This window comes from Theropithecus gelada, chromosome 14 (genome assembly GCF_003255815.1).
Source record: "Theropithecus gelada isolate Dixy chromosome 14, Tgel_1.0, whole genome shotgun sequence".
Taxonomy (NCBI): Eukaryota; Metazoa; Chordata; class Mammalia; order Primates; family Cercopithecidae; genus Theropithecus; species Theropithecus gelada.
In genome coordinates this window covers 32288123-32315407 of record NC_037682.1, presented here as the reverse complement: position 1 = coordinate 32315407, position 27285 = coordinate 32288123, and the positions used below count along the sequence as shown (strand labels likewise).

Below are 27285 nucleotides of genomic sequence, written 5' to 3'. Positions count from 1 at the left end.
CCTCCTGGGTTCAAGCAATTCTCCCTGCCTCGGCCTCCCGAACAGCTGGGATTACAGGTGCCCACCACCACGCTCAGCTAATTTTTGTGTTTTTTTTTAGTAGAGATGGGGTTTTGCCATGTTGGCCAGGCTGGTCTTGAACTCCTGACCTCAGGTGACCCCACCTCGGCCTCCCAAAGTGCTGGAATTACAGGCATGAGTAACTGCACCTGGCCTGAGCCTAAAATTTGAGTTAGCAAAAATTTGAGATGGAAATTTAAAGATTACACTTCCAATGTTTTAATAGTGAAAGGATGATATTATATTGCCATCTTAAGAACAAAGTTATAAAACTATGGAAGAGTTTTTACTCATCATTGTTTTACAGTGCCACAGAAACAGGAAGTGGGTTGGTGGTTTTTGTTTTTTTTTGTTTTTTTTCGGTGAATTTTGGATTGCATCAGGACTAGTGAATCATAAACTTTCTGCTCTGCTTCCTACCTCTTGATAGGTTTAGACAAGTTTGATCATAAACAAGCTTAGATCAAGTGAAGTTTTTCCCATATGCTAAACATATACTGACGTGACATACTTGTTGGCGAAATAATCAATAAAAGTGGTTTTAAAGCATTCTGTAAGTGAAAATAAAAAATACTATGCAAAGATTACAGCTCGGGTGTATGCTGCTGGTAGTTTTATGGCACTGAAAACAAAAAAGGCCAAAGTCTTTGCAGCTGTGCACTGATTAATGAGAAAGGGATGAAAGAAATTTCCTTTCATGTCATAAACTGGGTGATTGTGATACTTGTTAGTTATGAAAGGGTTTTTTTGTTTTGTTGGTTGGTTTGTTTGTTTTGAGACAGGGTCTCATTCTCTCACGCAGGCTGGAGTGCAGTGGCACGATCTTTGCTTACTGCAACCTCCACCTCCCTGGGCTCAAGCGATCCTCCCACCTCAGCCTCCCAAGTAGTTGGAACTATAGGCGCACACCACCATGCCCGGCTAATTTTTTGTATTTTTTTTTTGTAGAGATGGGGTTTCGCCATGTTACCCAGGCTGGTCTCAAACTCCTGGATTCAAGCGATCCACCTGCTTCGGCTTCGCAAAGTGCTGGGATTACAGGCATGAGCCACCGCGTCCAGTTGGGATTTTTAAAAGAACTTTTTCTATTAGAAGTTCCTAAACTTTAAACTTTAAAAGGTAAGAAACTGATATTTTTTAAAGCTCTGTATTTTGATGGGGACAATCAGAGCATCTATTATTTGCCCAACAATGCACAGATGCTAAAAGAAGTCCGAGAGGTTAAAATATGCTCCCTACCCTGGACAATTTTTCAATTTATTTATTTATTTTTTTGAGATGGGGTTTCGCTCCTGTTGCCCAGGCTGGAGTGCAATGGCGCGATCTCAGCTCACTGCAACCTCCACTGCCCGGGTTCAAGCGATTCTCCTGCCTCAGCCTCCTGAGTAGCTGGGATTGCAGGCATGCGCCACCCTGCCTGGCTAATTTTGTATATTTAGTAGAGATGAGGTTTATCCATGTTGGTCAGGCTGGTCTTGAACTCCCGACCTCAGGTGATCTGCCCACCTCTGCCTCCCAAAGTGCTGGGATTACAGGTGTGAGCCACCACACCTGGCAATTTTCCAATTTTATTAGGCAATTATGTGTGTGCTGTAATAATTAGAGAGTATCAATATCAGCAGGGGCTGAATAGTAATGCATTTGATAAGTGCTACAGGTGCTCAGAGGAAAAAAAAATACATCAGAGTAACCTGGAAAAATCTGTCCAGGGAAGAAAGTAGGAAACGGGGTAGGCATTTCCTATCCCATGGTTTCTAGAAAGTACCTGAGTAGAGAAGAACATCCCAGCATTCCAGAAGAGGTAAACAATTATCACATAAGTTGGTGAAAAACTCTTTGAAATGTTATATAAAGTATCAAAATGGTCACTGAGGTCACCACGCTTTTTCAAATATTAGTGTTTCTCAAGATTTGTCTTCTGAGACAGATGAGCTTTTCCCCCCTCCTATGCCATGAAGGTGGACTTGTGTGTTCATTCAGTTATACAGCAGGGGATACAGTTAATTGGTATATTGGGTGCCTGAAACCAGCCCTGAATGCATCCTCTTTCTGTGAGTAGTAGCCAATTGAGAGACTACAAAGAAAATCCTTAAACAGAAGTAAAGCAGGCTTTTACCACCATCAGGGGAACAGGTCACATTAAAAAAAGGTTGCCAACCGGTTGGCAACTTTTTTTTTTCTTTTTTGAGATGGAGTCTCACTCTGTCGCCCAGGCTGAAGTGCAGTGGCACAATCTTGGCTCATGCAACCTCCGCCTCCTGGATTCAAGTGATTCTCCTGCCTCAGCCTCCTGAGCAGCTGGGATTACAGGTGCCTGCCACCATGCCCAGCCAGTTTTTGTATTTTTACTAGGGGTTTCGCCATTTTGGCCAGGCTGGTCTCAAACTCCTGACCTCAAGGATCCCCCTGCCTCGGCTCCCACAAAGTGCTGGGACTACAGGCGTGTGCCCGGCCAGCTTTTTCTAACACTTAGCAGCAGCAACTGACCCCCACCTCCCACCCACAAACCCAGGTCCCTAGGGGCACAGCTTCTTAGTATGTATTCTCTGAAACAACCCCATGTAGAAGCTCTTTCCAATAAGCTAAATAACGAACTCCTACTTAAACACCATTCTAATTTACACCTAAATCACACAAGCATCCTCCTTCTAAGAAGATATCATACTCGTTTTGAAAATGATTGCAAAATTCCCAGACTCGAAAAAAAAAACCCAAAAACGGGCAAGTATCTGGCAATTGGATTATTGTCTCTAAGACTACTCATCCTTTCAGAGGTATCCAGCATTGGATCTCTGGCCTGGCTTCAACTTCCGAGTAACTAAGATGTGTCCCATTAACAGCCCTTCCTCCTTTTCTCTCCCCACCTTCACTCCAAAGGCAGCAAACTGTCCCTACCCGCCCGACCCACAGTTCCTTTGGCGGCAGCACAGATTTCCTGGCAGCCAGTCCCAGGGTCATTCGCTGCTGCTCTCCTGTGACCTCTAGACATTGCTCCCCTGGGCCACATAGGATTTGTTTGTTCTGTACAGGTAGGGATGTATGAAAAACTCGGTTATTATTGTTACTATTATTACTACTACTACTACTATAACATAATTATAAGCACTTACGTTCCAGACGCAGTAACTAAATACTGAACCTGAATTGGTTCCTATAAACCTCCTTAAAAAACAAACAAGTATCTCAGTGAAGCAGGTACTAAACCTACCCCCACATCAAGGTGAGGACACCGAGGCACAGAGCAGTTAGGCAGCTTGCCAGGTCCCCGACTACTTCTTTTTCTTTTCTTTTTTTCTTTTTCTTTTTTTTTTTTGAGACGTAGTCTGGCTCTGTCACCCAGGCTGGAGTGCAGTGGTGGATCTCCACTCACCGCAACCTCCGCCTCCTGGGTTCAAGCGATTCTTGTGCCTCGGCCTCCCGAGTAGCTGGGATTACAGGCGCCCGCCACCAAGCCCGGCTAATTTTTATATTTTTAGTAGAGACGGGGTTTCGCCATGTAGGCCAGGCTGCTCTCGAATTCCTGACCTCAGGTGATCTACCTGCCTTGACCTCCCAAAGTGCTGGGAGCCACCGCGCCCGGCCTGGTCCCCGAGTTAATCTACGGCAGGCCGCGGTTCGAACGCCGCTAGTGTGAGCCGTGGGTCGCGTGGTGCCGGCCCAGAGAACCGCTCTCTCCCCGGACACCGCTCGCGTGGCTTCGCGCCCGAGGAAACTTGGATCTCTGGCGCCGCGGGCTACGTTCAGTGGGTGCCAGAGTGACACGTGACCGGCAGCGGGGGCGGGGCCTGCAGTGAGCCCCGCCCCACCCAGTTAACAGCCGGGCGCTCAGTGAGCTGTGAAGCTGTTGGAGGAGTTGGCGTCCGGGGAGCGAGGGCTATGGCCACCGTGCGGGAGAAGGCTGCTGCGCTGAATCTCTCGGCTCTTCACAGCCCCGCGCACAGGCCTCCCGGTAGGTGCCGAGGACCGCCATCCGGGATGGCGTGGGGCGGGATGGGGTGCGCTGGCTGGGTCCCGGCGCGGGGCGGGCGGCGTAGGGCGTTCGGCCGCCTAAGCCTGGCAACGGCCGGCTGGGCGAGCCCCGCACAGCTGCGACCACTTGGCCAACGCCCCCGGCGAGCGGGCGGATCGGGTTCCTCTCTGGCTGGTGGGCTGCAGGCTGCCGACCCAGCCCGCACAACCCAGCTTCTTTCTGTCTACCCAAACTCTCACCTTCACCGCGCGTTGGTCTGTGCGCCCGCTAACGTGCCAGGCACGCGCCGTAGAGCCCCGGGATATGCTCCGCGGTGCTACCGGTGACAAGTGTGATATCTGGAATTTGTGTAGTTCTTTGCCCCCTGTCTCAACCACAAACCTTGACTGCACAGTATGGCCAGGGGCCGAGCGCCTCCCTTGCCCACTTTGTTCTCCAGACTGCTAGGAGTCAAGAGTCAGCTTGTCTCCTCAGACTCTTCCTGGGAGGGATGAGAGGTTTATGTGAGTTCTACTGGCAGGAATTTGGCATAAAAGGTATTTATTAACACTCTATGTATAAGCCGTATTTTAGTGAATAGAAGTTTTTGGCTAAAAAAAAGTTACATGAAATTAGGAGAGAGGTTGGCAAATTCTGCCACCGGCTTAATCGTGTCTTTTGGGGGCAGTTGATTTAGGATCCTGGTTTCTTTAAATGTTCAAACACATGAACAGAATCGGATATCACTTCTAAAATGCTGGTTATAGCAGATCTACAACTCAGTTAATAGGGGTGAGTCAGATAACAAGATATTCAGATAACACTTGGCTTTTTTTTTTCTTTTGGTTAAGTTACAACTTACCCCCTTTCTGGAGCTCCAGTCTGGGATGTTGTAGGAATTGGTTCCCTTTCTGACAAAAGCCTTTCATTTGTAAAAACAATCACAGTGAAACTGTGATTCCTTCCTGTGGGTCAAATGGGTGCTTCTCAGTGGCCCCACTCTTGTGTTTGACTTACTGATGCTCCTTTTAATCTTCAAAATGCTAACGACAGATTATGATAGAGGACCATTTTTCACTTGTCCTTTTCTAAGAAACTTCATAATATTGACCTTAGTCTGCTCTCTTGTAAAGGATCCAGATAAGCACATAGTGGCCACATTGAGAATGTCTCCTTGATTTACGTTGTGAAGAGAAGACAAATGCTAAGACATTTGGGAGTTTAAAACCAAATGATATTGAGAACAGTCTTGAGAAATCTTTTGGGCCCACTTACTCAGTGAAGGAAATTCCCAGATGTCACCTGCTTAAAATAAAAACGTGGTACCCTGTTTTCTCTAATAGCTGAAATACCAATTCTGGAGCTTTGGGCATTTGTGAACAGGTTCTTAGATGATGTAAGGAAGTATGTATTCAGAAATTAAGTAGATAGCTATCAAAGGGAAGAGCTGAAGTGCTGGTTATCAGGAGTCAAAGGAAAGAAACCGCTGCCCTCGGCACACCAGCTGCAGTGGACAGAGAGGGGCCCGCTGCTGTTCTCACTCGTTTTGCTTGCTACCGCTGGAATCCCGACCTGGTAACATTTGTTAGCCTTTCTTTCACCCTTTAGTTGCCTTGTCATAGTCCCAGTGAGCAAGGTAATGGGAGACACGGTTCTTGGTTCTTTGCCATTCTCTTTCTGTGTGCTCTGGCAGGCAGCTTCGTACTTTTGTTTCTCCACCGATTAGTAACTCTCCCTTACCTTAAAGGGGCTGTAATGACCAGGGACCTGATTTATGTACAAGAAATGAGATCTATATGCCAGTCTTAAGCGAGTACGTCAAAAACATTTGTCTTTTAATATAACAAACAAGAAAGTAGTCTGTTATCCTGTTATCCCTTTATACTGTAACCTAATTCTTTGAGTTTGCCTGGTATCACTTTTCCAGGGAGCTCAAAGTACTTCCCATATGCTGTCTCATTAATCTGTGTGAATTAAAGCAGGGACGAATGTCTGCTTTCGCTGATAATTCTCGTGTAGATATTTTAAATTTTTTGTGTTGGTAGACACTTCTTTTACCTACCTGCACCCTTTTTTTCAGAGGCAATCACAGTCTTCAGCATGACACCTCTAATGCCAACTAGCAGGAAAATAAACTTTGGACTACCAGAACCAATATCCAGTAAAAGTGTTGTAATGTTGGGATCATAGTATAGAAAATTTTTCCACTCAGTCACAACTGTCCAGTTTTAACACCATAAACACAATTCTCTTTACATTTATTAATATTTTCATGAGATTTTGGTTACTATCCAACAAATGTCCTTTTTCTTTGTTGTCTTGACAATTCTTTGAGTAATATTTTAAAACCTCGTTTGAAAAAATCTGTCTTAAAATTCTCTTAAATCCTAAATGGTTTATGATTTGTAGATGTGTTATTTTCTGATGAAAAGTTAAATCCTCTGGTATGTGTCACATTTTGTCTTCTCATCTCCTGGTGGCCTTTATGTGATTGAATACTATTCAGAGCTTGACATCATCCAGGTAGTAGGAGTAAATAAAAGGTAAACTCCTAAGGTTGGGGACTGTGTCCTCTGAGTTCAGAGGAAGGAAGAGGAAGAAAGATACCTCCCTTTTCTTTCTACTTTTAAAATAAACTTAAAATTTTAGAATAGATTCACTAAATAGTATGGTCCATTTGTCATAATTAATGTCATAATTAATGAACCAATATTGATACATATAATTATTAACTGAAGATTCCACACTTAGATTCCCTTGGTATTTGCTTAATGTTCTCTTCCAGGATCCCATCCAAGATATTGTATTACATTGAGTTGTCATGTACTGAGTCTTCTAGACTGTGACAGTTTCCTCCTCTTGTTTTTAGTGATATAATTTCTGGGCATTTTGTGAGACACATTAAAATATTATCTCATGATCCTCGCAATGAGTAGAGAAGTGGAGTTAGCTCTGTTTTGCAACAGAAAAGTTAGGCAGTTTGCTCAAGATTGTGTTATTAGTAAATGAGGGACCCAACAATGGAACTCAGGTCCCTGCGACTGCAGAGTCCACACTGGTCTAATTCTTTGTAGTCACAGCACCTAGCACTGTGTCTGCTGTGTTAGCACAAGTTTCCATGTCTGAACAGTATTCAGTCAACCCAAGGTTTCTTAACCTTGGCACTAGTGACGCTTTCTTTGTTGTGGGGGCTGTCTGTGCATTGTAGGATGTTTAGTAGCATCCCTCTGCCCACTAGATGCCAGCAATACCCACACTCATTGTGATAATCAGAAATGTCTCCAGACATGGCCTGTGGGGGGTATAATCACCCATTGAGAACCACTGGGTTAACCTTTCTTTAAAATTTTGTTTTTATGAATGGGGTGTAGTGGCTCACATCTGTAATGCCAGCACTTTGGGAGGTTGAGGCAGGTGGATTATTCAAGGCCAGGAGTTTGAGACCAGCCTGGCCAATGCGATGAAACCCTATTTCTGCTAAAAAAAAAAAAAAAAAATCCAAAAATTATCTGGGTGTAGTGGTGCACACCTGTAATCCCAGCTACTTGGGAGGTTGAGGCAGGAGAATCGCTTGAACCTGGGAGGCAGAGGTTGTGGTGAGCCAAGATCACACCACTGCACTCTAGCCTGGATGACAAAGTAATCCTCTGTCTCAAAAAAAAAAAAAAAAAAAAAAAGAAAAGAAAAACAAAAAAAAAATAAGTTTTTTAGTAGTTAGCAATAATTAGCAACTGACAGATATTGATAACCAATTGTATTATATTGAGGCAATCTGTAAGGCAATTAAATAATTTAAATCTCTGTGAACTATTAGGAAATCTGAAAGAAATCGGGCACTAGCTCACCATCTCTTAAAAGTTTTATGGAGAAACATCAGCTGTCTGGATTCAGTTCCTTTTTTTTTTTTTTTTTAAGTCCAGTCTAAAGACCGAGAATGAAAACAAAATTGTTATATGTTCATTAAGAGGTAGTGTGTTTTAGTAATTTTGTGTGTATGTTTACCTTACATTGGGATCCAATTTTATAATGTGTATATTGATCTACTTCTAAAGATTTAATATAATCTTACTATTAGAAGTGATTATACAATTGTTTTCCCTTTAAATAGGTTTTCACAGTAGGCTGGGGTTGCTGACAAGGTGGATTATGGTTGATGCTGATTATCCCTAATTTTTGGGTAAATGTAATTTGTTGACATTTTTAAGGAATTATTGTAACTTGATTATTTAGTGTGAATTCTTAGAAGCGAGGATGATTATTACTGAAGTTTAACTTTTACTGTTGGCAAATTTTTTATAGTAGAGTTCAAATACATGTGAAGGGCAGCTTTTGAAAAATAGCTATTGTTTTCAAGCAAATAAGGATGAGTCTGCTTGAAAAATGAAGGTTAACTAGCCTAGTTTTATATAGTGCTTAAGACTATGTGTTGTAGGCTAGATAATTAAATTATTTCTGAACCTCATTAGGCAACCTTCCAAAAGGTTTTGTATCTGGTACAGTCAAATTTGTCCAAATGCTTCCTTTCTTGCCTATGGATCTGCTATATTTGGTGTTCAGTGTCCTTATCTAAATGGAGGAAACATAGTTTCAGTCTTTACATTCCTATAATCAGTTTATTTAAAGATAGGATCTCACTTTGTCACCCAGGCTGGAGTACAATGGTGCAATCATAGCCCACTGTAATCTTGAACTCCTGGCCTCAAGCAATCTTCCCGCGGTGGCCTTCCAAAGTCCTGGGATCAGAGGTATGAGCCACTGTGCCTGGCCTGGCAGCTTAGACCTGAAACTAACCTAAAATATTGTGTTCAACTATTTTATCAGTAGATGAAGAAACCTACTTACAGAGATTGTCTCTTTTCCAGAGTTTTTATAGCTGATCTCTAAACTCTTTGATTCCATTTGTCCCATGATGCTTTTAGAAAATGTTTGACCAGGCTGGGCGTGGTGGCTCACACCTGTAATCCCAGCACTTTGGGAGGCTGAGGTGGGTGGATCACGAGGTCAGGAGTTCAAGACCATCCTGGCCAACATGGTGAAACCCTGTCGCTACTAAAAATACAAAAAAAAAAAAAAAAAAAAAAAATTAGCTGGACGTGGTGGTGGGTGCCTGTAATCCTACCTACTCAGGAGGCTGAGGCAGGAAAATCACTTGAACCAGGGAGTTGGAGGTTGCAGTGAGCCGAGATCGTGCCACTGCACTCCAGCCTGGTGACAGAGTGAGACACCATCTCAAAAGAAAAAGAAAAAAAAAGAAAATGCTTGACAAAATGTAAGGAAGCATCAAGATGTAGATAGTGATGGATTTCAAAAGGTTGTTTAGCTCATATGAAAGTGAGGTTTGAGGACAAGCTGAACCCTTAATTCTGATTGCAAGACTTAAAAAACATTCATTGTCTATTTCTGGTCTCTTAAATCCTGTTTAGAAATCACAGTAAGTCATCTTACTGGGCCATGATCTGCTATACCAATATTCATTTCAGCTTTTAGATGATGATAAATAAGTTTCAAACCAGTATGTGGGGGATATGTGTTCAACTGGTGAAGTCAGCATTTAAAAAAGCAGGTTATCCTGGTATGAGTTTTGGCACATTTACTTGTCAAGTCTAGGGTACGTTGTGTATGAAAGCATCTGTATGAACATGAGCTAGTTTGGGTCTGTAGGTGGTGGTGCTTGAAGGGAAATTCCCCAGGATGCAATGGTTGGGAATTGATGGTCAGTGAGAACAGAGGGGACCTGTGAGGGCTGTATTGTATCATGCCTGGAGGACTCTGGAAGCCTGTGGTTCACAGGTGCCTACTATCCTGCTCTAATCAGTTCTTTAATCTTTTATACAGTGTTATTCAACCTGCAAAACCTCCTGATTTCCCATAAGTTAATATGGGGAAATTTATTCTTTACCTCTAATTCTTCTGTGAAGATTAGCCGTTTCTACTCATTGAGGCCAACTACACCGCCCTCTTCAGCTGTCTTATTGATCTGTAATTAATAAGTGACTCAGCCTTATCATTTACGATTTGTATACTAACCTACTTGTAGCTCAAGTGTTATGACTTATGTGTTTCATCTTTTTATTATAACTAGTCCAAAAGTCTGTCTCATTGGTTCTTAAAAGGCAGTCTGATCGAAGTATGAATCTTGCATGTCTTCCTTTTCCTGTCTTACCCTGTGTACTATGGTATTATTTATTACAGAATTTATGATATCCTGCCTTATTTTAAGAGTAGTGACTACTGTTTTTAAATAGCTTGATTAAGGGTCCTTAGTTTGTTTTATCTCTTGGCTCTCTTAAAGCTGTTTCACTTAATCCAAGTTTCCAGCGAAAGGTTAATGCTTAAACGACTTATCTGGTGGCTGACTTTTCATATATTTGTATTTAAGTGCTAGGAAAAACTAGTATGTATTTATTAGCTGCGTAACTGAGGGCAGGTTTAACTCACGGAGCCTCAGTTTCCTCAAAATAGGATTATTAATAATCATTTCGCAGAGAAGCTTATCAGAATTAAATGCGAGAAGACAGAGCCTGTCATAGTGTAAATACTCAAATGTTAGCTATTAATAATAAAGATTTGAAAAGTTAAGCAGAAATTATTTATTTAAATCTTATTTATAATCTCTGGTATTTTAGGAAGTTAAGAATATTAGTCGCTCACAATGTTTAGGCATTGTGGCTGGAAACAGTACAACTACTCCTGAGTTCTGCATACCAGGAATGACCTGGACTTACTTTGAGATTCCATCAGATGCCTCATTCTTGTCCTGTTCAACAGAGACTAAATACTGTACCAAGAGTAAGTCTAATTACAGCTTGATTTATTTAGTCAGTTCTCCATAATTCAGTTCCTGAAACAGCTCACATTATATTTGGAAGACTGGTAACAATTCCTTCCATCTTTGTTTAGTACTGGCTCGTGAAATATCTTCAAATTTAAAATACAATTTTGACAATTAAAAACAATCTCGCTCACTTTGTGAGGCCGAGGCGGGAGGTTCACGAGGTCAGGAGATCGAGACTATCCTGGCTAATACGGTGAAATCCCGTCTCTACTGAAAAACAATACAAAAAATTAACCAGGCATGGTGGTGGGCACCTGTAGTCCCAGCTACTCAGGAGGCTGAGGCAGGAGAGTGGCGTGAACCCAGGAGGCGGAGCTTGCAGTGAGCCAAGATCACGCCATTGCACTCCAGCCTGGGCGACGAGCAACTAGGTAGTAAATTACCCATCTACTTTTAGTATTAGAAATATACAAACAAACAATAAAGGGCTGTGTGTTTGTGTATATGCTATTAATTTTCACTATAAAGATGTTTAAATTGCTAGTAGCTACAGAATTATGCTACAAGTGAAATCAGTGTAGTGGTTCAGTGTACTCCTTTTATTTATTGCAACATAAGAGATGAATTTCAAATGACCCACTTATAATTTATGGCTCTAGTGCACTAAGAGGAGTTGTTTGTTTGTTTGTTTATTAGAGGGAGTCTTCCTTTGTTGTCCAGGTTGAAGTACAGTGGCACTGTCTCAGCTCACTGCAACCTCTGTCTCCCACCTTCAAGCAATTCTGTCTCAGCCTCCTGAGTAGCTGGAATTACAGGTGCCTGACACCATGCCTGGCCAATTTTTGTATTTTTAGTAGAGAGGACGTTTCACTATCTTCAGCAGGCTGTAAAGGAGTTTTAATAATGTCCTTCAGGAGCTTATCTTATGCTTTCATCATCTTACACATTCTATTTTGCCTAAAAAAGTAGGAAGATAATTTCAAGTAGCAATTTCTTTAATTATAATTTCCTTTTTTCCTTACCATTGTACTCATGCATATGGTTTTCCTTTTTAGAGTATCTTAAAGGAAGTAATAACTTCAACCTCTCCGCCAAAATATCGTAAAAATAAAGGAAGTAACAAACTAAACATAAATGGGGCTTAAATTAGGATTGCTGAGTTTTCAGAGGATCACTAAAAAGTGTAACACGTTAAAGGGGAGGGAGAGAAGAACTCTTTATGAAAGGATAAAAGGGAGAGAGCCAGCCAGCCACCAAGTGGGTGATTCGCTGTAATCCATTCCATTGGTTTTCAAAAGCCCAAGACCTGATTTCTTTCCTATTGATTTCCAAATATCTGCCAATTACAATGAGGAAAAATATAGGATATTTTTGAAAGTTTGTTTTTCTCCTTTTGTGTTTGGCAAAAATCTTGCTTTACTTCTGTGCGTACTGTCTTTGCAATAGGTCATAAGCTCCTATAGGGTAGGAACCAAATTGTTACTTTACCCTGCATACAAAGTGTTTAACTCATAAGCCTGCATCATAGGAGGCTTTAAAAATATTAGTTTATTCCTGCAGTGATTTTGTGTGTGTGTGTGTGTGTATACACAGTCATGCATAGTGTAGTGACAGGGATATGTACTGAGAAATGTATTGTCTGGTGATTTCATTGTTGTGCAAACATCATAGAGTGTAGTTCCACAAACCTTGATGGTATAGCCTGCTACACACCTAGGCTATGTGGGATAGCCTGTTGCTTCTAGGCCACAAACATGCAGAGCTGTACTGAATGCTGTAAGCAGTTGTAACACAATGATAAGTACTTGTGTATCTAAACATAGAAAAGGTACAGCAAGAGCTAGAAACAGGGATTTTTAAGCTCCATTGTAATTATGTAGGACCACTGTTATATGTGGTACATTGTTGACAGAAATGTTGTTTTGTGGTGCGTGACTGTGTGTGTGTGTGTGTGTATGACTCATAAGTGCTTCAAAGTCATATAAAACATGAGCCAAGTCCCAGTACTACCTCTTTCAATATAATATCTGGAAGTGCTATGTAACCTCTGTGACTCTGTTTTCCATCTCTCAAATGGAAACGATACCTACCTCACAGGTTGCTATTGAAGATTAGATAATTTACATAAGGCATGTAATAGAATTCTTGTACATAACTGGTAACTGCCACAAGGTCCTACTTGATGTGTCCTCCTAACTCCCAGTCTCAAACGCCAGCCCCTCTCCCTCCTTGATCTAACTTCCTGTTCTTCTCTCCCTCCCCACACCACTCTGGCTGTGCTGACCTCCCTCCTATCCTACCAGAGCACACTCCCACCTCAGGGTATGTGCTCTTTCCCCAGATGTCTGCACAGCTTGCTTCTTGGTTTTACTTGCGTTTCCGCTCAGGTATAACCTTATCACACAGGTCTTTCCTGACATCCCATTTAAAGTAGCATTCCTTATCTTATCTAGCTTTATTGTTCTCCTCAGCACTGATCTAACACATATGGATTGTCTTCCTACAAAGTCTTAAGTTTCTGGGAACAGGGATCTTATTTTGCTTACTGTTGTATCTTAGCATATAGAACAGTATTTGGCATATAATAAGTACCATATTTTTTAATGAATTGCTATTAAAGCAGTATTTCAATAAGCTACCCTCATAGTTGCTCCTTATCAATAACTTTGGAAATTACTACATTTTTGTCTAAGGATTGCTTAGACCTTATTACAAATGAACAAGGTACCAAATCCCAGTTTCTCTATGATTTTTCTCCTAGGTTTCAGTGTAGCTCAGAAGCCATTTGGAGCCACATATGTATGGAGCAGCATCATAAACACTCTTCAAACACAAGTGGAAGTGAAAAAACGAAGGCACCGTTTAAAACGGCACAATGACTGCTTTGTTGGTTCAGAAGCTGTGGATGTCATTTTTTCTCACCTAATTCAGAATAAATATTTTGGTGATGTAGATATTCCTCGGGCCAAAGTGGTGAGAGTGTGTCAAGCACTTATGGACTACAAAGTATTTGAAGCAATTCCAACCAAAGTCTTTGGAAAAGACAAAAAACCTACATTTGAAGATAGTAGTTGCAGCCTTTATAGATTCACCACAATACCTAACCAAGACAGTCAGTTAGGCAAAGAGAACAAACTATGTTCACCTTCCAGGTTGGTCTATAATGTTAGATTATCACGGGGATATTGACAGGATTTTGTCTACCTTTTTATGAGATGCCAACTGGCTTTATATTAGCTTTTTAGCAGTACATGTGGCTAAAATATGGGTCTGTGGGTAAATTTGATAAAGTGCGATGAAATTTTGTTAACTTTATTGGGTATCTCCTAGTCATATTTTATATTTAGCAGAAGCAGTCAACAACACTTTGATTTTCCTGCTTCAGGTTATAGTTACAGTGTAAAAAATGTTTTCATACCACTTGGTATGAGAACATAGCAAAGGCAGGCAGAGAGAAACCCAGACTGAGGTGGGAGGGAAGAAGGAATCATTTAAAGGGAAACTGGGGAGACAGAATTGTGGAATCCAGTGATTGAAATGGATGTGGGTGATAATGCATAATGAACTTATAGCTATTTGTCATGAAGTAAGCCAACTTTACCTTTTCCCCTTTGTTACCCTCAGCTAAACTGTGCAGTGGTGACACAGAGGTATAGTTGAAGCTCTTATAATTCAGATCTGATGAGACAGGGTCTTACTCTCTCACCCAGACTGGAGTGCAGTGGTGTGATCTCAGCTCACTGCATCGTCTGCCTCTTGGGCTCAAGCAACCCTCCCACCCTGGCCTCCCAGTAGCTGGGACTACGGGCATACACCACCATGCCTGGCTAATTCTTTTTCTTTTCTTTTTCTGTGGAGACAGAAATCCCATTATGGTTCGAGACCAGGCTAGTCTGAAACTCCTGGGCTCAAGTGATCTTCCCATCTTGGCCTCCTAAAGTGTTGGAATAATTAGAAGCGTAAGCCACTGCGCCTGGCCCATTTTTACATGTTTTAACCCAATCTAAAACATCATAAAATGTACCTCTTTGTGTAGAAAGGAAATATGAGGATAAAGTAAGGCACAGTCAACACTTTCAGATGCAGGTCCACACACTTCATCTGAAATCTTTGGGTCTGGATGCATTTAGGAATTTGGAACTTTGGAGCATTTAGAAAAGTTATGTTGTACATATATATGGTTCAACATCCCTAGAGGCATCTGGGACAACATCTGGTAATCAAGCATGATATTTCTGTGGTAAACAAAAGAATATACTACCGGGATAAATTAAAGCTATTATAGTCTCGGGACAGGTTTTGTCACTATATGAGCTCTAAATAGACCTTTGATTTTCAAAGCTTTTTGGGTTTTAGAATTGCAGGTAAAGGGCTGTGGATCTGTATTTAGAAATTCTTTGGTGGAGAGTGCTTACACTCTCCACCAAAGAATGCCCCACAAAGAGATAACTGATAAAACCAGTACGCATAATGAAGTTCAGTTATGTTTGATTGCATTTTTAAACTGGCGACTAAGATTTTAGTCATCGAATCACTTAAATCTAAGAAAATGTTCAAAGGAGAACAGAATATGCTTGAGAAAGAAGGTGGGTGTTTTTATAATTTATTCTACTCTTAGAATTTGGATTTGTTGTGGTTTTGCTCTGAAATGCATAACTCTGTAGAAAACTCTTAGCTCTCAAATACTAAAATATTTCTGTGGGCTTAGTAAATGTTCATTTCTGAAATAAATTCATTTTAGGTATGCAGATGCATTATTTAAGTCATCTGATATCAAATCAGCCAGTTTAGAGGACCTGTGGGAAAATCTGAGTTTAAAGCCTGCCAACTCCCCTCATGTAAATATCTCTGCAACCTTGTCTCCACAAGGTAAGCTAAAGATGAAGCAAAGTAAGAAGTAGAAGACTAACTTCAAAGTTATTTAAAATTTTTAAATGTTAACCTTTATTAGATTTTACATATTCAAAGTACAGAGAAAGAGTGCACTATGTATTAAAGCTGTTTATGTTAAATTTTAACAGAAGTCTATTATCTTTAACAAATAGATCAGTGTTAGAACTCTTGAACACTGACTTTTGTCCGATCAGCTGGCAAAGGTTCAGATCTGAGATGTTTTGCATGCAGATTTGTATTGAAAATATGCTTTCAGATATTTCTTTTCCTAAGATTTTATTAGGTCAAATAAAAGTTGAAAATTACATTAAAACGTTAACAGAATTCTTCAGTTCTTCCTTGTCTGTGGCAATGGAATATAGTTTAATGACTTTAATTTCCACCTTTCCCCCATTCCAGTTGTGGAAACCCTGAGTGGAATAATCTGCAGCCAATAGTTTCAAACAAGTTTTTAGCTTGAATGAATCATTCTTTCTTCCAAAGTCCTTATTAACATGTTACATGACTTGATCTCTTATCTCTGACAGATTGCTTTTTACAGTACAAAGAATGAAAAGAATTCCTGTTGTCCAAAGCCTATTCTCCTACACTCTAAACAAATCTTGGATTGTTTTACTTTGTTATAAGAAAGCACTTCATAAGGTTGACTTTTTCTTTCTTTTTGGCCACAAATTTACTAGCTTAGACCTGCTTAGAAAAATATTATGGTGAGCATATAGTAACTATTGTTACTTTTCACCTTGTCATTTTTCCTGTGTAGTTATTAATGAAGTGTGGCAAGAAGAAACAATTGGGCGTCTACTACAACTTGTAGATCTTCCACTTCTTGACTCCTTATTGAAACAGCAAGAGGCTGTACCTAAAGTTCCTCAATCTAAGAGGCAGTCCGACATGGTCAACAGCAGTAACTATCTGGATCGAGGGATTCTCAAGGCTTATAGTGACTCTCAGTATGTGGAAATACATATAATAATTTGAGTGTGTTTGTAGGTAGATTGAGATAATGGTTTTAAGATAATCTGTTCTATTCTTTTTTCTATAGGATCAGATATGCATTGTTAATATTACCAGTATCTGAGAATGTGAAGAACAAAATGATATTAGTCAAAATTAGAAAAAGATTTGTTTCATTTTTCATATTCATTTTTGTTTCACATGTAACTTGTACATTAAGTGAAAAAAAGGATTATGCTTTAGCTTCTTATCTTTGTTAAAATGTAGACCTGTCTGAACTCTTTAAATTCCTCAAAGGGACCTGGTAGAAACAGATTTGACAGATTCTTGAGATCCTTTGATCACGTATCTAGAATGTCTGTTACATATGTATTTAGTTAACTAGTTGTATTAAAGAAATACAATAAGGCGGGGTGCGGTGGCCCACGCCTGTAATCCCAGCACTTTGGGAGGCCGAGGTGGTTGGATCACTTGAGGTCAGGAGTTCGAGACCAGCCTGGCCAACATGATAAAACCCCGACTCATACAAAAATTAGCCAGGGATGGTGGCACATAATCCCAGCTACCTGGGAGGCTGAGGCAGGAAAATCACTTGAACTTGGGAGGCGGAGGTTGCAGTGAGCCAAGATCATGCTGCTGCATTCCAGCCTGGGTGACAGAGTGAGACTCTGTCTCAGAAAAAACAAAACAATGAAAGTAACTCTCTCATTCCAGTTACTACTCTCTTGAATATAAATCCTAAGGTTTGAAGGCTTAACTTTAGATGCTGAGGGAATTAAGACTTTTTTTCCTTAAGGAAGAGTTCTGCATTACTCATAACTTTGAGGCTCTTCTATAAAAATTATTGAAGGTTAAAATAAGTTATTGGATTTTTCTAGCTTAATTTTTTATTATTTTGCCTTAGCAGATAGTGTTCCAGTCTAGTTAAGGGGATGAAAATGTTTGAAAGGAATACAATTACATTTTTAGTACTTCACTAATTCTACGTTCCAAAGAACTATTAATACTATAAACAGTTGAATGCCAAAAGGCAGCTTAAAGCCTTATATGAAAAAGTTAATCCCAACATATGTGTTACTGAATTCTGCAGATAAAACACATTTCTATAACCTAAAGGAACATGTGAAACATTTTGTAATTACTAAATTCTTTTTTTTTTTTTTTTTGAGATAGAGTCTCCCTCTGTCACCCAGGCTGGAGTGCAGTGGCATGATCTCAGCTCACTGCAACCTCCGCCTCCTGGGTTCAAGCGATTCTTCTGCCTCAGCCTCCCAAATAGCTGGAACTACAGGTGCACGCCACCACGCCTGGCTGATTTTTGTATTTTTAGTAGAGATGGGGTTTCACCATATTGGCCAGGCTGGTCTTGAACTCCTGACCTTGTGATCTGCCCACGTTGGCCTCCCAAAGTGCTGGGATTACAGGCGTGAGCCACTGCGTCCGGCCTTGTAATTATTAATTTTTATATACAAAATCAGAATTTGTGTTAGAAGTGACCTTAAAGATCATCTTATCATATAAAGTTGAAGCTGATGTCGAGAGAGGTGAAATGACCTGCCTGAGATACCTCACCTGGCTGAATTAGTTGTCCTGAGTCCATGGCAGTATGGCAGTAGAGGACATGATTGATTGCTTTTTAACAATAGATAGATAGATAGATAGATATAAAAAATGGAATATTAAAAGTTTGCTACTTTATTTCTTGAAATTAACATTTTTCTGAAGTTACTCAGCAGGATTTTACTGTAGATGATAATTGATATTTAATTATTTTGTTGGTTTGTTTTTTGAGATGAGGTCTCGCTCTGTTGCCCAGGCTGGAGTGCAGTGGCACAATCTCGGCTCACTGCAGCCTCTGCATTCTGGGTTCAAACAATTCTCCCACCTCAGCCTTCCGAGTGTCTTGGATGACAGGGGCACACCACCATGCCCAGCTAATTTCTGCATTTTTAGTAGAGACGGGATTTCACCATGTTGGCCCGGCTCGTCTCGAACTCCTGACCTCATGTGATCCACCTGGCTCGGCCTCCCAAAGTGCTGGGATTACAGGCGTGAGCCACCGCGCCAGGTCTGATGTGTAATTATTTTGAAACGTTTGAAACTTTTCTGTCCTAGCTAAAGGGAGAGCTAATAGATCATACAGAACTCTGAAGTAAGCAACACTGTGTTGGAGAAATATTGGCCCAGAACTCAGATCTGGGATCTAGTCCTGCCTGAGGCCTGAGCAAGTAACTTGGAGTTTCTGGGTCTCCATTGTAAATGTGAAGAGCAAGAGCAGAGTTTGAATTTGTATGCTCTTTTCACCTCTGTATTGTGGTGGAGAGTTTGTTTTCGTGAAAAAGGAAAAAATAAAGGGAAAACATTAAACTGAACTTGTAAATGTGATACATGATCTAGCTATATATTAAAAAGAGCTATACATATCTTTTAAGCTCATGTAGAAATTTATCCTGATGGCATGAAATAGCTAGTGAATTAGGTACCATGTGTATATTTGTTATTCTTTGCCTTTTAAATAATCTTTCCCTCTCCCGTATAGGGAAGATGAGTGGCTCTCTGCAGCAATTGACTGTTTGGAATACCTTCCAGACCAGATGGTGGTGGAAATAAGCAGAAGCTTTCCTGAGCAACCAGACCGAACAGACTTAGTGAAAGAACTTCTGTTTGATGCCATTGGCAGATATTACAGTAGTAGGGAACCTCTGTTAAATCACTTATCTGATGTTCATAATGGAATTGCAGAACTCTTAGGTAAGTAAGATCTAATTGGATACTAGCATTTATCTTTTGGAGGAAACAAGAAAAAGTTAGTTCTCAAACTGAACCAAAATAGTACTACTACAAGCTGGGAGTGGATCTGGATTAATTCATGGAAAGTATGTTTGTTCAAAAACTTCTAGAGGTCATTTGGAAAGAGGCTTTAACAAGCTCTAAAGTTATGCAGAAACTTCTGGTTACCCAGGAGCATAATGCTGCTCTCATTCACCGGAAGCTTAAGCATAAAGCAGCAATTCTCTTCTTTTAGAAGAGTTACCAGCACCACCATTACTGCCCGTTCAGTCTCTTCAAAATGGCAGACTCTCTGCTTTGTCTCTCTACCAATGAGCTGCATAATTTGTTGGAAACAAATTGGAGGTTTCAGAAAATTCCCCCTATTTTTCTCAAGTAAAATTGGATATGTGAGTTTTGTACACATGGTATACTCCCAAATGTACTGAATTAATGAAAAACAGAATGGGATTTTATCCACAAAGCTGAGAGTTAGATTTAATGCCCGAAGATATTATATGACAGGGACTTAGGGTGTTAGTTGCCAATTTGAGAACAAGCTGCCTTTATGGTATCCACCATTCATTGTTAATTCCTAGTCTTGCTTTTGCTTTTGGAAATAATTTTGAATAAGTGCACTTTTTAACTCAAACTATAACTTGAGTTTTGTTCCCTTTAATATGGTCATATTTGGTCAATTAAAAGCAGTTTTTTCTTTTGGCTAAAGTGAATGGGAAGACGGAAATAGCTTTAGAAGCTACCCAGCTCCTTCTAAAGCTTTTAGATTTCCAAAATAGAGAAGAATTTAGAAGACTGCTGTATTTCATGGCTGTTGCAGCAAATCCTTCTGAGTTTAAATTACAGAAAGAAGTAAGTCTTTTGTTTAACTGTTAGTTGTATTTAATATCCTTAATAACTTATAGATTAAGTATTAAATTATTCCATCTTCAGCATCAAGTATGCTGAAATGGATAATAGCTATTAATATTTAATATTCTCTTTTATATTAAACTTGTGTCTTCAATATATACTATTGGATATATTTGTTTTATTTTTATAGAGTGACAACCGAATGGTTGTGAAAAGGATATTCTCGAAAGCTATTGTTGACAATAAAAATTTATCCAAAGGCAAAACAGATCTTCTGGTACTCTTTTTAATGGATCATCAGAAAGATGTTTTTAAGGTAAAATTGTGAAAGTAGTTAAATTGAGCTTATGTAATAGATCACTAGATTAAAATGCATTTGGATAATGTCCCATGTCCCTTCTTTTTCTTAAGATTCCTGGAACTCTACATAAAATTGTAAGTGTTAAGCTTATGGCCATACAGAATGGAAGAGATCCAAATAGAGATGCAGGTAATCTGAGAAATATTGTTTTCATGATGTTCCAAAGATAAATTTCAGGTGTTTTTTGAAAATGTTTTGCTATAAGTAGTTGGACTTTAATTTCAACCAAATTTAAAACATTCTCCTCAGAGTAATTCAGACTAAGCAACTTGACAAGGGTTAGAAAGTCAGCGGTGCTTACCATCTTCAGTGCATATTACAAAATGGGGAAGAAAAACATAAAGACAAGAATATTGCTTGATTTTTTTTGGTTAAATATGAGGAATTGAGTCATTAACTGAACTTTTTACTTTTAAACTTTAAGGATATATTTATTGCCAGAGAATTGATCAACGTGACTATTTCAACAATACGCAGAAGACAACCAAAGATGAGCTGTTGAATTTACTAAAAACTATTGATGAGGATTCAAAACTTTCTGCCAAAGAGAAGAAAAAATTGCTAGGTCAATTCTATAAGTGTCACCCAGACATCTTTATTGAGCATTTTGGAGACTGAGTTTTTAATGTCTGTATATAAGTTGTGTATTTTAAGAATAAATTATGTATCCTAAATATCCAATCACATTTGTAACTCGGAAGCTCTAAATATGAAACTGTACTTAATAAAAATTTTTTTGTATAACTTTGTGTGTCAGAAGCTGAGTATTAATCATATGGTGTATCGCTGTTAAGTACTTAAGTGAGTTGATTTACAATTACTGTGCTCAATGTTTTATAGAACATAATATTTAGATGTTATGACATTGCAATGTTTGTATAAGAAAGCATTAAACAGTAAAGAAAACGATAATTACATATTAATAGGAATGGGGTTTGTGTTTTGAAAGGTACTCCCTAAAGATGCAAGATAGAAACTTAGGCTATGATAAAAAGAATTTGCTAATTACCTTAAGTTGTAGACAAATCAGAAATCAGACTGTCCTAATGCTTCCAAAAACACAATTTTTAAAGCTTATTGTGGAAAATTTCAAACATATAAAAGTGGAGAAAATAGAGTAACGAACTCTTGCTTGTACCCATTAACTAACAGTGACAACTGCCAACTCATGGACAGTCTTGTTTAATCTATACCCTGACTCATTCCTCACTCACCCCAGCAAATTTCAGATATCATATTTCAGCTATAAAATGTTGGTGTGCATGACAAAAAGGACATTAAAAAAACAACCATGATACCATTGTCATTCACATAAACCTACAACTCCTTAATATCAGGTTTGCAGTTAGTGTTGAAATCTTATGATGATCTCAAATGATTTTGACAGTTTATTCAAATGGAGATTCAAATGTCCATAAATTGCACCTGGTTGATGTGTGTAAGTTTCTCTTTAAAAATCTGTAAGTTCTGGGCCGGGCGCAGTGGCTCAAGCCTGTAATCCCAGCACATTGGGAGTCCAAGGTGGGCGGGCCACGAGGTCAGGAGATCGAGACCATCCTGGCTAACATGGTGAAACCCCGTCTCTATTAAAAAAAAAAAAAAAAATACAAAAAATTAGCCGAGCATGGTGGCGGGCGCCTGTAGTCCCAGCTACCTGGAAGCCTGAGGCAGGAGAGTGGTGTGAACCCGGGAGGCAGAGCTTGTAGTGAGCCGAGATCATGCCACTGCACTCCAGCCTGGGCGATAGAGCGAGACTCTGTTTCAAAAAACAAAAAATCTGTAAATTCTGTAATCCCAGCACTTTGGGAGGCTAAGGCGGGCGGATCACGAGGTCAGGACATCGAGACCATCCTGGCTAACATGGTGAAACCCCGTCTTTACTTAAAAAAAAAAAAAAAAAAAACACACACACACAAAAATAAATTAGCTGGGTATGGTGGCAGGCACCTGTAGTCCCAGCTACTTGGGAGGCTGAGGCAGGAGAATGGTGTGAACCTGGGAAGCGGAGCTTGCAGTGAGCTGAGATGCACCACTGCACTCCATCCTGGATGATAGAGTGAGACTCCCTCTCAAAAAAAAAAAAAAATCTTCAGCCACTCGCCGTGGCTCACGCCTGTAATCCTAGCACTTTGGGAGGCTGAGATGGACGGATCACGAGGTCAAGAGATCGAGACCATCCTTGCCAACATGGTGAAAGCCCGTCTCTCCTAAAAATACAAAAATTAGTCGGGCGTGGGGGCACGCACCGGTGGTCCCAGCTACTCGGGAGGCTGAGGCAGGAGAATCCCTTGAACCCAGGAGACAGAGGTTGCCGTGAGCTGAGATTGCACCACTGCACTCCAGCCTGGTGACAGAGCAAGACTCTGTCTCAAAAAAAAAAAGTAAGTTCTCCTTTCTCCTTCCACCCTTCTCATCTCTTTGTCTTTTTGTCTGTCTGTGTGTCTGTCTCTATTGTTAAATAAACTTGGTCAGTTGTTCTTGCGTTTTCCTCAGTCTGAATTTTTCTGATGACAAGTCTGGGCTGTCCTTTATCACGTTCCTTTGTATCCTATAGTTCTCGTAAACTGGGCATTAGAGCTAAAGTTTTTAATACCTTTTTAACTAAGTTAATGATTATGTGGCATGAGTGCACTGTGAAGATATACAGGTGACCTTTCAACACCAGAAATTTGAACTGTGCAGGTCCACTTATACTAGGAATTTTTTTTTTTTTTTTTTTTTTTAAGGCATAGTCTTGCTGTGTGGCCCAGGCTGGAGTGCAGTGGCGCGATCTCGGCTCACTGCAAGCTCCGCCTCCCAGGTTCACGCCATTCTCCTGCCTCAGCCTCCTGGGTAGCTGGGACCACAAGCACCTGCCACCACGCCCGGCTAATTTTTTGTATTTTTAGTAGAGATGGGATTTAAATTTAAATTGAGGAGCATCAATTAAGAAAGTACAGAGACCACCCTGTAGCATAAAGAGTGGAATGGACTACAGCAAGCAGAGATGTGACAAGAGGGATCCCGTGTGTCCAGGAGCAGTAGCCGACCTCTAGAGTGGCTGCCACCTTTCTCCCTCCAAGTCCTATGTCCTTGCAGTGAACTCCCTTTACCTTAAGGTAATTTGAATTTCCAGTCCTTGCAGCCAAAGATCAAAATGGAATGTGTCTATATATATTTTTTGAATATTGAAACAGTACATAACATTACAAGATTACAAGTGAAATATCCCAAATTAAATCAGTGATTTTGGTACTGTTGCAGTATCCTCTCCAGGTGAAACTTGAGTGTATTCATTCACTTGCTCCTAACCAAGTGAAAATTGGTCATATTAATTTTTTTTTTTGAGATGTAGTCTCACTCTGTTACCCAGGCTGGAGTGCAGGGGTGCAATCTCTGCTCACTGCAACCTCCACCTCCCAGGTTCAAGTGATTCTCCTGCCTCAGCCTCCCCCAGGAGCTGGGATTACAGGTGCCTGCCACCATGCCCAGCTAATTTTTGTATTTTTAGTACAGACGGGGTTTCGCCATGTTGGCCAGGCTGGTCTTGAACCCCTAACCTCAGGTGATCCGCCCGCCTCGACCTCCCTAAGTGTCAGGATTACAGGCGTGAGCCATTAAGCCCGGCCATATTAATCTTTTAAGGAAGGTAAGGGGGGTGGTTCTAGCCTGCTTTCCCAGAGAAGCTTTTAAAACTTGTCTGGCATCACGCCCCAGAGTTTTGGATAATAGTTTTCCAACCCCTGCCCCCGAGATTGCAAGTTGTACTCACGGCTGAAAAACACTGGAGACTTTATGGTATGAGTCTAGACTCAGAAGAACTGCATGTTTTCTTTGCAGGTCTTAACAGTTCCATTTAGTTGAGTATCTTAAGGGTTTTTGGTGTTTTTTCCTCCAAAAAAGGGAATCTTCACCTGAGAACTGTTTTTGTCTTTTTCTTTTTTAAAGCAAAAAGACTTTAATATGCAAGTCAGTAAATGGTTTGAGGGTCTGGTATTGCACTCGGCCTTCAATACGTTAGCAGTAACTACCCACATGTGATCTATTTAGCAGTGTTTGAAAACAGCAATTTCACTCCAACTGCTTTGTTGCTTTTTTTTTTTTTTTGAGACGGAGTCTCGGTCTGTCTCCAGGATGGAGTGCAGTGGCGCTATCTCAGCTCACTGTATCCTCCGCCTCCTGGATTCAAGCGATTCTCCTGCCTCAGCCTCCCGAATAGCTGGGACTACAAGCGCGCGCCACCACGCCCAGCTAATTTTCGTATTTTTGGTAGAGACAGGGTTTCACCATGTTGGCCAGGATGGTCTCGATTTCTTGACCTCATGATCCGCCCGCTTCGGCCTCTCAAAATGCTGGGATTACAGGAGTGAGCCGCTGCGCCCGGCCCAACTTTTTAAAAAACAGCCAAAATGAGAGAAGGGGAATACACTTCATGTAGCTACAAAGAGGATGGCATAATTAAATTTCAAAGAACGGACGGGGAAGGTTTCCGATGCAGTTGCTTCTTATTTCTTCTTTTGACTGACCCGCGCCTTCTCCGCCTCCCTTTCTCCTCCCGTCACCCACCCCAGCAACTGGGATGTGGCCGCGCCCTCCGCCTTTCCGTATGGAAACATGGCGTCTCCCTGCGTGGGGCGGGCTATCCCCAGCTTCGAGCCACAGCCCGCTGAGACTCATCGGCGGGCACTCGGCCGCTCCTCTTACGTTTCCGTACGGAAAAATGGCGCCTCGCTGCGTTGAGCGGGCCACTCTTGGCTCGGAGCCACTGCCCACGGAGCCCCCTCAGCGGTCATCGGCCACGCTTTCCACCGCTCCCTGAGGAAACATGGCGCCGCCCAGCTGCGAGTCACCGCTTACTGAACCCCTTCGGCAAGCAGGGGAAAGAACCGCCTGCCTTTCCGTACGAAGACATGGCGCTGCCCTATATTGGCGCCTCCCGGCCAAGAGCAGTCTCCTCCTTCCTGATGCTGAGAAGCGGCCGCTCTGACCGCTGCCCACCCGAGTCGGGCTGGGAGGACCGCCCGCCGCGTGGCGAGGGATGCGGCCTCGGAGGAGCAGAGGCTGAACCGCCCCAGCCTGCCGCGCATCCCTCCGGCTTCTGCCGCGGCGCCAGCCCGCGCCTGATTCGCGCGGCGGGAGCGGCAGGAGGAAGAACGCCGACTCCGCGGCAGGTGAGGAGAGCGGGAGCTGGGGCGGAGGCTGGCGGGGCCCGCCTGGGAGGCGCGCGGTCCAAGTCGCAGGCATCTCTTCGTCTCTTCCCGTCGGATCCCGTCCCGGGATGTCGGGGGCAGGGGAGGAAGAGGCGGGGTCCGCGGGCGGGTGGGGCTCACCCCTCAAGGCCGCCCTCTCGGCGCGCCCGCGTCCTCCCTGCTCCCGGCCCTGCCACTCCCTCGCTGGCCCGAACAGCTGTTTACAACGGAATCCGGACGCCGGGCGCGAGTGGAGCTCAGTGCCAGAGGAGGTGATTCCCGGCGCCGGGGACAGAGCCCCTTTCTTTTGCTGAAAGACCCTTTCTGCTGGGGAGCCTCTTGTGTCCAGCCTAGGCCCGCGTGTAGCCCCGACGGATGACCGTCTTCTTGGCAAGTGCGAGGATCCTCCTCCCCTCGGCTCTCTTTTTAGACACAGTGGGGGTTGAATGGATGCGCGCGATATAAGCAAATTAAATGGTTCCTGGCCACATCCTAGAGCCCTTTAATTAGAGTTACCATTTGTAGAAGGCCTGCTGTGTGCCAGCCTCTGCCGTGCACGATCCCTCGTTTCATCTCCCCCCCAAACCAAGCAGGTAGGTAGCTGTATTTTACAGAGGAGGAAACTGAAGTTACTCAGCTAGTAAAGAGCCAGAATTGGGGCCCAGGTGTGTGTGAAACCAACGCCCACCCCTCCCACATACAACGACATCACAGAGATGACGTAGGGATTCATCTCTATCAACAGATACTTGTGGGTGTCTATTTGGGGGATATACGGATGGAGCATAAGTGGGGAATATGACTTTTCCTGGCTCGTAAGAAGTTCGAAATCTAGGTGGAGAATTTTAAAATAAAAACTAGCACTTTTACCATCTGGCCCCAACGCATCTTTCCATTATCACTAGCCACTTCCTTTTCTGATTTTCTTGTGCCTTGGCTTCTGTCTTCTGAGTGAAATGCCCTTCTTTTCACCTCCTCTCCCCCTCCAGACGTGTTTTAACTAGGTGAAATCCTACTCCTTTTAAAGATCAGTGTAAATGTCATCTTTTCTGGGAAGGTTTTCTCAATCTCCTTCCAGGCGGAGTTAGTTTCTTCCTCTGCTATATTCCCTGGGCAATTTCATAATGCCACTAAGGCTTAGGTTTCATTATGGCTCCTTGTAAGCCTGTCTGCCTCCCCCTCTACACTATGTATTTGCATCTTTCTATTTAAATAAGCACACTTTGAATTGAATTTAAGGCAGTGACAAATGCTAAATGTCGACTAGCCAGCCCTGCAGGAGTTGAGAAAGGTGCAATCACTGGTGAGGTCCGGGAAGTGTCCTGGGAAGAGATAGGACCTGGACTCAATCATAACAGGATGGGGTTAGTTTACTAAGCTGATTAGAGACCTAGAAATCCTGCCTTTCCTCCTCACCGCACAGAATGAATTACTTCATCCCTCCTGGGCTCCTTCTCAGCATGTGAAGAGGATAAAATTAGAAGCG

The 27285-nt window shown here is 41.8% G+C and overlaps 2 protein-coding genes across 4 annotated transcripts in view; both read left to right on the top strand.

Moving 5' to 3' along the window:
• The first annotated feature begins 3855 nt into the window (after positions 1-3855).
• On the top strand, positions 3856-21375 carry DEPDC7 (DEP domain containing 7). Of its 2 annotated transcripts, none has more exons than XM_025356944.1 (9): positions 3856-4009; positions 13546-13936; positions 15526-15653; positions 16438-16627; positions 19171-19382; positions 20128-20270; positions 20461-20586; positions 20682-20760; positions 21056-21375. In XM_025356944.1, exons 1-9 carry the CDS (start codon positions 3937-3939, stop codon positions 21247-21249), a joined length of 1536 nt encoding a protein of 511 aa, XP_025212729.1. In that variant the 5' UTR covers positions 3856-3936; the 3' UTR covers positions 21250-21375. The 2 variants fall into 2 exon arrangements, with proteins under 2 accessions (XP_025212729.1, XP_025212730.1); XM_025356945.1 differs by lacking the exon at positions 3856-4009 and adding an exon at positions 4090-4566.
• Positions 21376-26005: 4630 nt separating this feature from the next.
• TCP11L1 (t-complex 11 like 1) overlaps positions 26006-27285 on the top strand; it is a 34370-nt gene continuing 33090 nt past the window's right edge. The window contains exon 1 of one of the 2 annotated variants that reach the window (XM_025355943.1): positions 26006-26193. The gene's annotated coding sequence lies outside the window, so the exon portion shown is untranslated. The remainder of the gene's footprint in view (positions 26194-27285) is intronic. The other variant, XM_025355944.1, reaches the window with a different exon arrangement.